The following is a 15,825-nucleotide window of genomic DNA, read 5'->3' as shown; positions in this document are numbered from 1 at the left end:
TAAATATCTGTTCCATCAGAGCATTTAATGAACTCAGGCAGTGAGAAGACACTTGAAGACGCTGCTAGTCCAGGGCTTTTAGATATCTTCATCTAAGAGATGGAAACCAGGATGCATTTATTACCCCATTTCGTGCAGCAGTTTGGAGACACGCTTATCCAGGAATAAGACGTTCAGATATCAGAGCCAACAACAGGTTCTGGTGGTCTCTGCCTCATTCAACACTGGTCCACAATGGGGAGAATTTTCTGTAAGGTCTTATCACTCAGTGGCAGGAGCTCAGTCTGCACACAGTTCAGGAACCTGGCCAAGGACCCATGTCCTCAAACAAGGCTTAGACTGGTGCTCTCTGAGTCCCAATGTACACGGTCTCTGGGACCGTCTCCAGATGGTTCTCGTCCTGTGTATGAAATACTCTGTCTCATGACTATGCAAATAGTCCTAAGAGCACCAGGTTAAGTATGGGTGTGTCTGTGCCCTGAGACCATCACCGGAAAACACCATCCTCTACCGGAGACCCTGAGACATACCCCCTCACAATGGACTGGAGCTGGAGAATCCTCTACTGGTGGCAGTGGCGACAGGTAAGGGTCAGCCAAGTCCCTGGACACAGGAGAGGATCAGGACCAGTCACCATTGATTTCATCCACTCTTGTCCCCTCTCTACAGGTGGGCACTCCCAGGTATTGCTGGTGCAGTCTGGGGCTGAAGTGAGGACACCTGGGGCATCAGTGAAGATCTCCTGCAAAGCATCTGGATACAGCTTCACTGATTACCATATGCACTGGGTGCGACAGGCTCCTGCACAAGGGCTTGAGTGGATGGGAAGAATTGACCCTGAAGATGGTGCTACAAGCTATGCACAGAAGTTCCAGGGCAGACTCATCCTGACAGCAGACACATCCACAAACACAGCCTACATGGAGCTGAGCAGTCTGAGGTCTGCAGACACGGCCATGTATTACTGTGCAAGGACACAGTGAGGGGTTGTCAGTGTGAGCCCAGACACAAACCGCCCTGTAGAAGAAGATCAGGACCGCCAGGGGGTGCACACTATGCACCATTCTGTTTGTGTTCCCAGGAGCAGGTGCAGGTAGGGATTGCTGGAAGGTTTAGTGCCATGGCCTGGGGCTTCCTCTCCATACAGCAGTTTCCCCCAGGAAGCCTCTCTGGACACATGATTCTGTGCTTACCTACTTGAGTCTGGTTTACAAAGTTTGTTTTACCAGGAAAACTATACTTACATGAACAAGAGATAGAGTCTCTTACAATTGCTTACCCTTGTACTAAATATCAATGGTTTACACGTATCCTGATGCACATCAACTGAACATTTACAGGAGTCCCAGGAGCGCTCACTTTGCATCTAGGACCACAGGATCCCATAGCTCCTCGTTATCCTCACCCTGCTCTCATCCCAGTCAAACAGCATGACACTTCATTCATGTCACTTTGCTTCTCAGAACTTTATATGTGTTACACTTTTCTTCAAATACTTGAAACTACAAGAGAAAAAGCATCTACATGTATTAGTCAGGATAATCCTGAGGAACAGAACACATAGCACATTGGCTTACATGACTAAATACGCTGAGAAGTCCCATGATATACTATCACATGCTGGATACCCAGTAAAGTCAATGGTGTAATTCTCATCTGATTCCAAACTAGTGTCAAGTCTGAGAATGTGGGGACCTGATGGTTTAACTTTCACTCCAAGGGCAAGAGGAAGCCAATGTTACAGCTCAAGCAGGCACACAAGAAGTAAAAATGAGAGAATTTGCTTCACTTTTATTTTTATTCTATTCATAACCTTAATGGATTGGGTGATGCCCACTTCCCAAGACACCAAAACGCAAGAACACAGTGCACACAGCACTCACCACAAACCCTTCCTGAAGCGCCAGTATCCGTACAGCATATGAACTCTTCTTAATGTAGCCATTACTCTCAGAAGCAGAAAACATAACAGGTTTTCTAAAACACAGAAGAAGACAGAGACCTGGACAATATGAGAATATGGAGGAATTCATCCCCAAAGAGAGAACAAGAAAGGATCATATCCAGGGATCTAATGAAACCAGATATAAGGAATAGGCCTAAAACAGAACTTAAAACAATAGTAAGGATAATGGATGGGCTTGAGAACAGCATAGAAGACATCAAGGATATGCATACCACAGAGATAAAAGACATAAAAACTGGTCAACGGTGAAATTTAAAAATGCTATGAAGGAGACATGATGCTTACTGCACATAATAATGGGTGGAAGCAGCAGAGGAATGACTAAGTTATATAGAAGATAAAATTATGGAAAATAAGGAATCAGAAAAGAGAGGGTAAACTAACTTCTTGGGTTATGGATGTAGACTTAGAGAACTCAGCCACTCTGTACAGTGTAGTAAAATTCCTTTCATAGGAGTCCCAAAAGAAGAGAGGGAAAAAGGGACAGAGGTTTATTTGTGCAAATTGTGGCTGAAAGTTGCCCTAACCCAAGGAAGGAAATGAACATCCAAATCCAGGAGGCACAGAGAACTCCTATCAAAATCAACACAAGTAGGCCATTACCAAGATAAATCATAGAAAATTGACAAAATATAGAGATAAAGGAAAAATGCTAAAAGCAGCAAGAGAAAAGAAGTCCCTAAGAAGGGAAGGCAAATAAGGTTAGTTCCCTTCACAGAAACTTACCAAGAGAGAAGGGAGTGTCATCATACATTCAATGTGCTGAATGGGAAAAAAAATGGGCAGGCAAGAATACTTTATCCAGGAAGTTTGTCATTGAGAAGAAGGAGAGATAAAGAGCTTGCCAGACAAACAAAATCTAAAGGAGTCTGTGACCCCTAATCCAACCCTGCAAGAAATACTAAAGGGGATTCTTTGAGTGGGAAAGAAAGACCAAAAGCAACAAACACTAGAAAGGAACAGAGAAAATCCCCAGAAAAAAATTACTTTACAGAAACATTGTGATAACACAATTACACTAATATCATATCTTTCAGTAATCACTGTGAATGTAAATGAACTAAAAAGTCCAGTCAAAAGACACAGGGTATCATGGGGCACCTGGGTGGTGCAGTCGGTTAAGCGTCCGACTTCAGCCAGGTCACGATCTCGCGGTCCGTGAGTTCGAGCCCCGCGTCAGGCTCTGGGCTGATGGCCCAGAGCCTGGAGCCTGTTTCTGATTCTGTGTTCATGCTCTGTCTCTCTCTGTCCCAAAAATAAATAAACGTTGAAAAAAAAAAAGACACAGGGTATCAGAATGGATTAAAAAAACAAGATCCATGTATATTCTGCCTGTAAAAGACTCCCTTGAGACCTAGAGATACCTGTTGATTGAAAGTGAGGGGTTGCAGAACAATTTATCATGCTACTGGACATAAAAAGAAAGCTGTAGTACCATATTCATATCAGGCAACCTAGATTTAAAATACAAAGACTGCAAAAAGAGATGAAGAAGGGCATTATATCCTGAAGTGGTCTATCCAACAAGAAGCACTAACAACTGTAAATATATATCACCAAAAATTGGGGCACTGAAATATGTAAAGCAATTAATGACATAAAAAAAAACTCATTGATAATAATACACTAGTAGTAGGGGACTTTCACTTGTAAGTAGGGGACACCCCACTTACAACAATGAACAGATCGTGTAAGAAGAAAATCAAGAAGGAAACAATGGCTTTGAATGACACAGGTGCAGATGGACTTAACAGATATATTGAAAACATTCCATCTTAAAGCAGCAGAATACATTCTTGTTGAGTGCACATGGAACACTCTCCAGAATAAATCACACACTGGGTCATAAATCAGCACCTACAAGTACAAAGATTGAGACTATGGCATGCATTTTTTCAGATCAGAACACTATGAAACTTGGAGTCGACCACAAGGAATTATTTGGAAACACCACTAATAGTTGGAGTAAAAGACCATCGCACTAAAGAATGAAGCGGTTAACCAGGAAACTAAAGAAGAAATAAAAATACATGGAAGCAAATGAAAATGTAAGTGTGATAGTCCAAATCCTGTGGGATGCAGCAAAAGCAGATTTAAGATGGAAGTATATAGCAGTACAGGCCTAACACAATAAAAATAAAATTTTAAACACACAACCACTTTACACCTAAAGAAGCTAGAAAAGGAAGAGCAAATGAAGCCTAAAGTCAGACGAGGAGGGTAAACAATCATAGAGTACCTATAAATGGCACAGAAAGAAACAAAAACAGAAAAACAGATCAACAAAACTTTTAGGTTGCTTTCTGAAAGAATGAATAAAATTGAAGTTCCTGGACCACATTATTCAAACAGAAAAGAAAAAGGACCCAAAGAGACAAAATCATGAATTTCATGGGACAGATCACAACCAACACCAGAAATACAATCAATTATAAGGGAATATTATGAAAAACAATATACCAACCAATTAGGCCATCTGGAAGAAATGAATAAATTCCTAGAAACATGTAAACTACCAAAATTTCAAGAGGAAGAATTAGAAAAGGAGAATTACAGACCAATTGCCCAGGTGAACACGGATGCAAAAATTATCAACAACATACTTACAACTTGAATCCAACAGTACATTAAAAGAATCATTTACCAGGATGAAGTCAGATTTATTCCTGGGGTGCAAGGATGGATCAATATTAACAATCAATCAAAGTTATACACCATATCAATAATAGGATAAGACCCAAATGATCCTTTCGATAAATGCAGAGAAGCATTTGATAAACTACACTATCTTTTCTTGATAAAAACCATCAAGCAAGTAAAGATACATGGAAAATTCTTCAACAACATAAAGGCCATATACAAAACACGCACTGTTAACATCATCCTCAATGGGGAAACACTGAGTGCTCTCCACATATGGTCAGGAACATGACAGGGATATCCACTGTCACTACTTTTGTTCAACGTAGTACTAGAAGGCTTAGCCTCTGCAACCAAACAATGAAAAGAAATAAAAGGCATAGACATTTGAAAGGAGTAAGTCAAACTTTCACTCTTTGTAGATTACATGATACTCTATGTGGAAAATCCAAAAGATTCCACCAAAAGACTTCTAGGACGGAGACAAAACTCAGAAAAGTTGTAGGATACAAAGACAACATCAAGTTATTGGCACTATATACATACACCAAAAATGAAGCAGAAAAGAGAGGCATTAAGGAATCAGTCCCATTTACAATTGCACCAAAAATCATAACATACCTAGGAATAAACCTAACAAAAGATGTTAGAGATCTGTATGCTAAAAACTATAGAAAGCATATGAAGCAAATTACACAAGACACAAAGGAAGAGCATTGCATGTTCATGGTCTGGGAAACAAATATTGTTAAAATATCAATACTACCCAAAGCAATCTACACATTCAATGTGATCCTTACCAAAATAACACCAACATTCTTCACAGAAAAAGAACAAAGAATATTAAAATTTGTATAAAACCAGAAAACACCGAATAGGCAGAGCAATGTTGAAAAAGAAATCCAAAGCTGGAGGCATCACAATTCTAGACTTCAAGCTGTATTACGAAGCTGTAATCATCAAGAAAATATGGTACTGGCACAAAAATAGACACATACATGAATGGGACAGAATAGAGAACCAGATTTGCTGAACAGTCTGTTCAGCAAATGGTGCTGGGAAAACTGGATAGTAACATGAGGAAGAATGAATCTGGAACACTTTCCTACAGCAAACACAAAAATATATTCCAAATGGATGAAAAACCTAAATGTAAGACCAAAAAACATCAACATCTATAAGAGAAAACAGGCAGAAACCTCTTTGACCTCGACCTCGGCAACTACTTAATAGACATGCCTCTAGAGGCAAGGAAAACAAAAGCAAAAAATGAACTATTGGGACCTCATCCAGATAAAAAGCTTCTGCACAGTGAAGGAAACAATCAACAAGATTAAGTGGCAACTGACAGAGGAGTGAAGATATTTGAAAATGACATACGTGGTAAGAGTTAGTATCCAAAATCTATAAGAACTTAACAAACACAGAAAAACAAATATCCAGTGAATGGTCAAAAGACATGAGCAGACACTTTTCCAAAGAAAACATCTGGATGGCTAAGAGACACATGAAAAGATGCTCAACATCACTCATCATTGGGGAAAAACAATTCAAAATCATGATAAGATACCACCTCACACCTGTGAGAATGGCTAAAATGAACAATTCAGGAAACAACAGATATTGGCAAGGATGTGGAGACAGAGGAACCTTCCTATACTCTTGGTGGGAATGCAAAGTGGTGTGACCACACTGGAGAAGAGTTTAAAAAGTTAAAATAGAATTACTTATGTCCCACCAATTTCTCTACAGGTATTTACACAAAGGACACAAAAATTCGATTCAAATAGCTAAATGGGTGATGGAGATCATGTAGGTCACTTATTGTGATGCACACTGGGTGTTAACGTATGTGATGAATCACTAAATTTTATTCCCAAAACTAAAACTACACTACAAGTTAACTAACAAAGATGTAAATAAATAAAATCTTCAGACATTAAAAAACAGCGGCGCCTGGGTGGTGCAGTCGGTTAAGCGTCCGACTTCAGCCAGGTCACGATCTAGCGGTCCGTGAGTTCATGCTCTGTCTCTCTCTGTCCCAAAAATAAATAAACGTTGAAAAAAAAAAACAACAAAAAACAAAAAACAGCGGAAAACAAGGAAGGGGACAAATTTTGTTACAAATGGTCATAACCAATGGGATCTAGGGCAGTGAGTCTAACTACTTGCATTTACCCATTTTATCCCTAACTGGTAGTGGACATTAATTAACAAACATACTCATGATTCCCAATGTTGGTGCCACGTGAGTTGGAATTCAAACCCCAGCTGCCCTTCCCAGGTCCTCTGTGACCACATCTCATGGGCAGTCTGTCTAGACAGATGGCATCTATGTATTGCCTGTGTGTAGATGTCCTTGCTCCTGGAGCAGGCCCGTTCACCCAGGTCTGTTGGGTACTTAAGAAGCACAGACGAGTGTCAGCTGGCATTCCTTGTACTTCCCATTCCTCACTAGGGAACAAGTTCAGCCTTGAGGATGCATGGTTACCATGTGCTGTTCTACAGGTCTACACCACCTGACACCACCCATGTATTCCAGTACTTGCTTCTGAAGGGAATTTCCAAACAGATGACAATTTCACTAGTGATTTACACCAAAAAACAATTGGATCCAAGTGAGGGCACAATATTGGATTTTAGCTGCATGTTAAGGGGAACTTTGCTTTCATTCTTAGAAGACAGAGAAGAGGTTTATACCAGAGACAAGGTCACAAGGACGGATCCTCCCAGAACCAGCAGTGGACCATCGCCTTACTGGGAGAGGGTACATTTCACATACAATAGAAGCTATGAATGTATAACATCTGGAGGGAGTGACCTCAGAGGGTGGAGGGGCCACAGGGGTGGCCGGAACTTCTCTTTACCCTCAGGTGAGGGACCTCCCGAGTCATGTCACTTGTCCACAATACAGTCAGCTTTGAGGGTGGCTATGGTTCTGGTCTTACATCCCAGAGCCCAGTTTGTAGGGCTGCCCCCGACCTCCACTGGCTAGTGTCCAACATCGTACGATCAAGGCTGCAGAAAACAGGATGCATGTCAGCCCCAGAAGTCCTCTCTCAATGGCAATGACTCCTTTATGTGTCTTTCCTTGCTGTTATCTGTCTTCATGTTTCTTTCTTTACTGTTTCTCTTCACCTCAGAGCATTTGGGGGACATCCATGCATATCCACCCGGGTTCGGTTAGACACTCAGATCCAGAGGCAGACATGGACTTCATGCAAGAAAGTGTCTGTGCCTGGTGATGAGAGGTTTCATCCCACAATTCTCAAGGTATTCCCTCCCACAGATGTGCTGTCTTCAGGACCCACTCATCTTCAGTTCCGAGATGGACATTTGGTGACTCCCCATCTGTGTCCTGAACTCCATCCCCACACTCATACACATGGCAGTAATATCAATGTCTCAAAATTAATCTAATGTGACAAGTCCCTTTGGCCACATAAGTTATTCTACACAGGTTCAAGAATGACATAGATGACCACAGTCCACACTGATGTCAGGGAAAGTTCACCTCCATCCCACGTGACACTCACATTACCACACCCCCAAATCCTCCAACATGTCAAATCATTAAATATTAAGTCAAGTCCAAAACGTACCTAAATTTCACTACCTCTAAAACCCCAAATCTAACCATGTAGCTTGGGTAGGGTGAGACTGTGGTACCTTCCATCCTGGGGTGAAACTCTCTCCATCAGCCGACCTGCAATTCTAGAAAACCATTTTTGTTCTTCTGAATGCTTCTGCATGGTAACCATAACATAACAGGTACTGACATTCCTATGCCAGAAGAAATGCAGTGTAATTGAGAAGTGCATCAGCAACAAGAAACAATTTGATTATCAATCTGGGGACACCCGTTAGGCTCAAAGACAGAATGCTCTGAATCTCAGACTCCAACTTGTCTCTGGGATTGACACTTCCTTTTTTCTTAAAGGTGCTACATGTCTGAAGCTGAGCACATTTATCCCAGTTTCATGAAAGTAGAATTTCTGAGCCCAAAAATCTTTCTTTTGTTCTCTCGATTATCAAATGAAAAGTTCTTCTGACTCTTGCCAGCTGATAAGGATAACTATTCAAGATTGTTGCTCACCAATGATTAAAGGAAATATAACTGTATATTTATAGGCAAGGAGCAGAGTGAAGGGTTCAAAGATGGAAAATATGTAGGAGGAGACATCCTGTGAACAGAAGGGTCTGCAGTGCTCATGATGGAAGGGTCTCACCCTTGCATGTTGCAAAAATGGGGAGGGGAATAAAGGAGTCACTGTATCTCTGCAGGGGTCTGTGAAACAACAGGAGCACGGGGACCACCGGGGGCAATCACAACCACCAGGGGGAACTCAGAGACCAGGGAGCTCATGATCCAGGACAAGAGATTGGTTGAGGACTGGTCTCCTCTCAAGGGCTTTCAGATCCAGGCTCTGCACACTTATTCTGACACGAACACAGCAAAGAGTTTGGAAAAGCTGTGGAAACACACAAGTGTCCTCCCTGTTTAAATAAGCCTTGATAATGGGAATACACAAATTTTCCCAGGGTCAGACATTGGGATAAATACATCTTTGATCATTCTCACATTAACAAGAGTTTAGAAGAATAACGATCTCCATTTCATATGAAGAAATATTTTTAATTAACATCATCCTTCCTGATCTCAGGTGTTTTGCCTTCAACATATTTTAATAAAATTCAACCATTTAAACATTATGGAGGCTTTCTTTTTTAATCTTAATTTTTTTTTAAGTTTATTTATTTTTGGGACAGAGAGAGACAGAGCATGAATGGGGGAGGGGCAGAGAGAGAGGGAGACACAGAATCGGAAACAGGCTCCAGGCTCTGAGCCATCAGCCCAGAGCCTGACGCGGGGCTGGAACTCACGGACCGCGAGATCGTGACCTGGCTGAAGTCGGACGCTTAACTGACTGCGCCACCCAGGCGCCCCATAATCTTTATTTATTTTTAAGAGAGAGAGAGACAGACTACGAGCGGGAAAGGGGAAGAGAGAGAGAGGAGACACAGTATCAGAATATGAAGCAGTCTCCAGGCTCTGAGCTGTCAGCACAGAGCACGACACAAGGCTCAGACTCATAAATTGTGAGACCATGACGTGAGTCAAAATCGGACACTTAACCGAGCCACCCAGAGGCTCCATATGGAGGGTTTCCATTGATGTCCACATAGAGTTCATGTGTAAATGACCCCTTGTGTTTGTAGAAAACCCGTGGCGTCTCCATCAGCTCTGTGAGTCTCTGTCGAGGCTTCTCACTCTCTCCAATTTCTGTGACAGAATAGATCTGGCTTCCATCCATCACTCTCCTGGGACTTCTAGAAGGTCAGGAACCTGCAAACCTCACTGGGATGTCCAGCCTTGTCCTGCATGTGGTTCAGGAGGCCGGTGGGTCCCCTGATGGGGAGCACACGTTCAGATACTGGGACTACTCTCACCTCATACGTGATCTTGGACATTCACACACTCTGCTCTGCTGCAGTGTATCTGTTAACCTGTACATTGGTGGTATACTGATTCTTACCTCAAGTGTTTGGGTGCATATGTGAAAATAAGGATTATCATGGGTACTTATAATCACTGCAGCAAAATCACAAATTAATGAATCACAATGTCCTGAAAGATATTGTGACACCAAACACTGCCCCATCCCTTACACCTGCCAAGGGTCACTGGCTTCTTGAGGATTCTACTGCAAAATTTGCTATATTGTCAAAGGACATCTGTATGCTGATTAAACCCTCCCATCCCTGAAACTGTAGCTGGGAGAAGAGCCCCAGCCCCTAAGTGTTCACATTCAGTGATCAGAACAGAACACAGACATCTCACCATGGAGTTTGGGTTCACTTTGGTTTTCCTTGGTTCTATTTGAAACAGTAATTCATGATGAACAAGAAACACTGACTATGTTAGTGGATATGAGTGAGAGAAACAGTGGATGTGTGACAGTTTCCTGACTTGTATCTGTAGATGTCTTGTGTGACGTACAGCTGGTGGAGTCTGGGGGAGACCTGAGAAGCCTGGCAGGGGAGGGGGTCCCTGAGACTCTCCTGTGCAGTCTCTAGATTCACCTTCAGTAGCTAATTGAGGAGGTGGTCTGCCAGACTCCAGGGAAGGGGCTGAATGGGGGTCTACATATCTGTATGGTATAAGATAAGGACCAAATGTCATTATTTTATTCACTGGAATTCAAAACCATTTGAGAAAGAGGCCATTTTTTCCCTAATTTTAATTCTATGAAATCTCATGGAGGATTTGCTGACTGCATCCAGACACATTTCACTCTGGTCTCTGTAATCTGCTCCAATGGTCTGTGTGTCTGACTCTGTGCCAGCAGCACTCTGTTATAGACAATGTACCTCTGCAATATACTTAGAAAGAAGGATGTGTGCTGTCTCCAGGTTTGTTATTCTTTCTCAGGATTGTTTTCTCACTTCTGTGTGCTTTGAGGTACCATATAAATAAGAATTTCCCACATACATTCATTGGCATTTTTATTAACTCAACTAATATTAGAAATTATTAGAACAGATAAAAGGAATAAAAAGTGTAATAATACAAAAAATTAACAAATTGAAATGGATATCTGGAAAGCTAAATGCAATTGAAAAAGCATCTCTACTAGGAAAATAGGTAAAACTCACACAGATACAATCAGAATTAAGGAGGGGACATAACTGATACCAAAGAAGTGAAAAACAATAACAGAAAATGCCTAGATAATTAAAGACCCATTATTAGATAACAAAGGGCAACTAGGCAATTTCCAGAGACAAACAATCCACAAGACTGTACATGAAGAAATAGAAAATTAACAGAATGAAAACAAATAAAATTCAATCTATAATCATACACCACCCCAAAAGAAAAAAGTCAGCTCAGTAACACAGGGCTTTATCTATGAATTATATCAAAATGTAAAAGAGACTTAATGACAATATCTCTCAGACTCTTACCAAAAACTGAAAAGAAAGGAATATGCCCCAATTCATCTACAAGACCAACCTTACTATGCTGCAAAATCAAAAGACACCGTTGGAAGAGAAACTAAAGGCCAATATCTCAGATGGACATACATGCAAAACTCCTAGCATAGTGAATGCAACAGCACAATGAAAGGGTCATATGTGACAATGCAGTCACATCTGTTGATCATCTATATCACCATCTATTGATACATATAAAACTAGACAAAATTCAACAAATTGTCATTATGAAAAAATCTCAGCAACTGAGGGAAAGAAAGAAATAACCTCCACAAAATCGTGGCCATAGATGAAAAGCCCACACCTGACAGCATATTTAACAGTGAAACACTGAAGCTTTTCCTGTCACATTAGGAGCCGGGCAAGGATGCTCATTCCCTACATAGGTATTCCACATGGTAACATGAAGACCAGTAAAATATGGCACCCAATGTATGTCATCTTGTCACATTGCTTATTTGGAGGAAAGTCACTTGAGTAACAGCTAGTCTAAGGAAACTGTGACCCTTCTTTGCCCCTCTGAGAGCAGGAAATAAATCTCTCCTGGGAAACGTCTTCCCCTCTACCAGAATGGAAGAACCATCCTTAGCACCAGAAATGGGAACTTAGCACCAAGAAGGCTGTGCCAACAAGCCTTGTTAATTCCTCACTAATTGACTTGCCCAAACCCAAATCTCTGTCTTGTTAACTCTTCGCAAATCCATTGTTTTTTATTCTAAAAGGCACAAGTGCCACCTACTTTCTTCATTCTCTGGGTGTCATATTATTAGGAAGCTTGTGCACATGCAAAATGAAATTTATTCTCTTCTGTAGATCTTTCTTATGTCAATTGAATCCTTAGACCAGACGAAGAACACAGAAGCAAAGAAGGAAAAAGCTTTCTGCTCCTACAAGTTGCAGATGTACCCATAAAAATTAGGTAAGAAAATGAAATAAAGACATGTAAATCAGTAAGAAGAAAATTATTTGTTTGAGAATCACACGAACTTACATACAGTGAAACCTTAGAAACTCCACAGAAAAAGTATTAGAACTAATAACCTCAGGAAAAGTTCACGGTACAAATCAACATACAAAAATATGTTGTATTTCCATGCACCAAAAACATAGTATATGAAAAAAATAACAGAACCACACAATTGAAAATGGCACAAAATGGAGCACCTGTGTGGCTCAATCCGTTAAGTGCCTCCTGTTGATTTTGGCTCAGGTCATGATCTCATGGTTCCTGAGTTTAATTCTAAGGCAGGGTCCGCAATGATTGTGCAGAGCCTGCTTGGGATTCTCTGTCCCCTTCTCTCTCTCTGATCTCTCTCTCCTTCTCTCTGTCACACAAAAATAAACACACATTAAAATTATATGGCACAAAATAAAGTATTTAGGATTAAATTTCACTAAAAAGTAAAATAACATACCAAACATGACCTGCTGGGAGAAAGACATGTAAAATGGCAAACACAGATGAAAACATAACTGTGTTCACAGATGAGAATTATTTATACTGTCACAGTCCCTTCTGCAAGAAGTGATCTAGAAGTGCCGCTCAAACACTGGTTTTAAATTTGAAACAAATCTAAGTCTGGAGCTTGATATATAGTCAGAGGATATGCAAATAGCGCCCTCCCTGTGCTGATTAAACCAGTCCAGCTCCAACCCTGCAGCTGGGAGAGGAGCCCCAGCCCCGGGAGTCCCAGGTGTTCCCATTCTGCGATCAGCACAGAACATAGACACCTCACCATGGAGTTTGTGCTGGGCTGGGTTTTCCTTGTTGCTCTTTTAAAAGGTAATTCACGGTGATCGAGAGACACTGAGTATGTGAGTGGACATGACTGAGAAAGAGTGGATGTGTGACAGTTGCCTGACCAAGATGTCTTGTGTCTACAGGTGTCCAGTGTGACGTGCAGCTGGTGGAGTCTGGGGGAGACCTGGTGAAGCCTGGGGGGTCCCTGAGACTCACCTGTGTGGCCTCTGGATTCACCTTCAGTAGCTATGGAATGAACTGGGTTCGCCAGGCTCCAGGGAAGGGGCTGCAGTGGGTCGCATATATTAATACTGATGGAAGTAGCACATACTACGCAGACTCCGTGAAGGGCCGATTCACCATCTCCAGAGACAACTCCAAGAACACGCTGTATCTGCAGATGAACAGCCTGAAGACCGAGGACACGGCCACATATTACTGTGCAAGAGACACAATGAGGGGACCTCACTGGGAGCCCACACACAAACCTCCCTGCAGGAGGGGATCAGCACCACCAGGGGGCGCACACTATGCACAATTCTGCTTTGTGTTACCAGGAGCAGGTGCAGATGGAGGTTGCAGGCAGGTTTCCTGTCAGGGTCTGGGGCTTCCTCTCCACACAGCAGTTTCCCCAGGGAGCCTCTCTGGACACAGGATTCTGTGTTTATCTATTAACTCTCTGAATTAACAACTGTGTTGTCATAGGAAAACTACCCTAACATTTACAAAGACACAGTTGTTTGCATTGCTTACTCCTGTCACTCAGTATGAGTGAATTGCAGATTTCCTGACGCACAACAGCTGAACCTTTTTCTTTTATAAAGTATTTTTTAACGTTTATTTATTTTTGAGACAGAGAGAAACAGAGCATGAACGGGGGAGGGTCAGATAGAGGGAGACACAGAATCTGAAACAGGCTCCAGGCTCTGAGCTGTCAGCACTGAGATGTGGGGCTCGAACTCACGGACCGCGAGATCATGACCTGAGCCAAAGTCGGCTGCTTAACCGACTGAGCCACCCAGGCGTCCCAAAGAAGTCCCAGATGCACTCACTGTGCAGCCAGGACTACAGGAGCCCCCAGACCCCCATTATCTTCACCCAGCACTTGTCCCAAACAACGTGACACTTCCCTCCTGGCACTTGCTACTCAGGAATTTAAATGAGCTACAGTTTTATTCAATTCCTCTAAAGAAGAGATAATTCATCTCCATGTATTAGTCAGGATTCTCCCGAGGAACAGAAACCAAAGCAAGGTTTGGTTTCCATGACTAAATACATTGATAAGCCCCACATTCCACTCTCACATGCTGGAGACCCAGGAAAACCAGTGGTGTAATTCTCATCTGATTCTGAACTAGTGTCTAGTCTCAAACGTGAAGAGCTGATGATGTAACTCGCAGAACAAGGGCCAGAGGAGACCAATGTTCCAATTCAAACAGGCACATGGGAAGTAAAACTGAGGGAATTCCTCCTCCTTCTGCATCAGTTTCTATTCAGACCCTTAATGGAATGGGTGATGCCCAGGCAGACAGAAACCACGGATAGAAATGCCAGTCTCTTCTGGAATACTTCACAGACATCCACAGAAACAGTGGGGAGTCTGGGCACCCATGATGCAGTCAAGATGACACATAAAGGTAATCATGACAAGTCAACCTCCTGTAAATGTGCAGTTCAAAGACTGAAGATTTAGAAGTCCATGCCATCACTGGCATGGAGCCTGGTGGGCATAGCTGTGCTTCTGTGGAGAAGGAGGGCAGAGTCGCACAGGGGGCATTGTGGTCTGAGAATCCCCTGGGCGACTTGGGAAGAGACAGTTCCCTTCTCAGAGTGCATTTCGTAAAGGGTGTATTGCCTCTCGTGGGGCAGGAGAGTTGACAGGCACCATTGCACTGCACTGGTCATTAGCATAGGAGCCTCTGTTGAGAGCAGCTAACTGAACGCTGCCTTCTTGTTGTTCTTCACCATGAACTCCAAGGCCCTAGTGTTCATGAAACTGCCCTCCTGGGATAACTAACTCCAGGCACAGCACAGCGAGACCCTCTCACAGAGGATCAGTGGGGTCCCGGTCATATTGAGTTCATATAATTTGGAGTTTTCAAACCCAGCTAGAGCTCCTGAGATAAAACATAAGAGCCCTGTGCCACCAGGTGGGCCAATGGTTTGGACACAGACAGGGTGAAGGCAGGGTTCTGATGGAAGCCTGGGACCCACAGGTACAGATTGTTCTCTCTGTGGGAGGGCTTCCTGAACAGGGGAGGCTGGGAACTCCAACTCAAGGGACTAGACAGGGAGCTGATGCCAATATTTCCTCCCACCAATCAGCATGGACAGAATTCAGTGAGCAGCACAGAACCTCCCAGTAGAAGCTGAGCCACTGACACCAAGCTATACCCGCGCTTTGCCTTCCTCAGGTGCTTCCTTACTAGAGAAAGAGGGCCTGGAAACCAGATCAGCACCGCGCCCCTCCCTCAAAAGA

At 42.5% G+C, this 15,825-nt stretch overlaps 2 gene segments (V, D, J or C); both read left to right on the top strand.

Annotated features, from left to right (window-relative positions):
* The first annotated feature begins 539 nt into the window (after positions 1-539).
* LOC123583765 lies at positions 540-983 on the top strand. The segment is given in 1 exon segment: positions 540-983. A coding segment is annotated over 1 exon segment (444 nt).
* Positions 984-13,249: 12,266 nt separating this feature from the next.
* LOC123584395 lies at positions 13,250-14,051 on the top strand. The segment is given in 2 exon segments: positions 13,250-13,388; positions 13,490-14,051. Coding segments are annotated over 2 exon segments (591 nt in total).
* The last annotated feature ends 1,774 nt before the right edge of the window (positions 14,052-15,825 follow it).

The sequence above is a fragment of the Leopardus geoffroyi genome, chromosome B3 (genome assembly GCF_018350155.1).
Source record: "Leopardus geoffroyi isolate Oge1 chromosome B3, O.geoffroyi_Oge1_pat1.0, whole genome shotgun sequence".
NCBI lineage: Eukaryota > Metazoa > Chordata > Mammalia > Carnivora > Felidae > Leopardus > Leopardus geoffroyi.
Note: the sequence above shows the minus strand (reverse complement) of the source record. Positions and strands in the feature narration are given on the sequence as shown.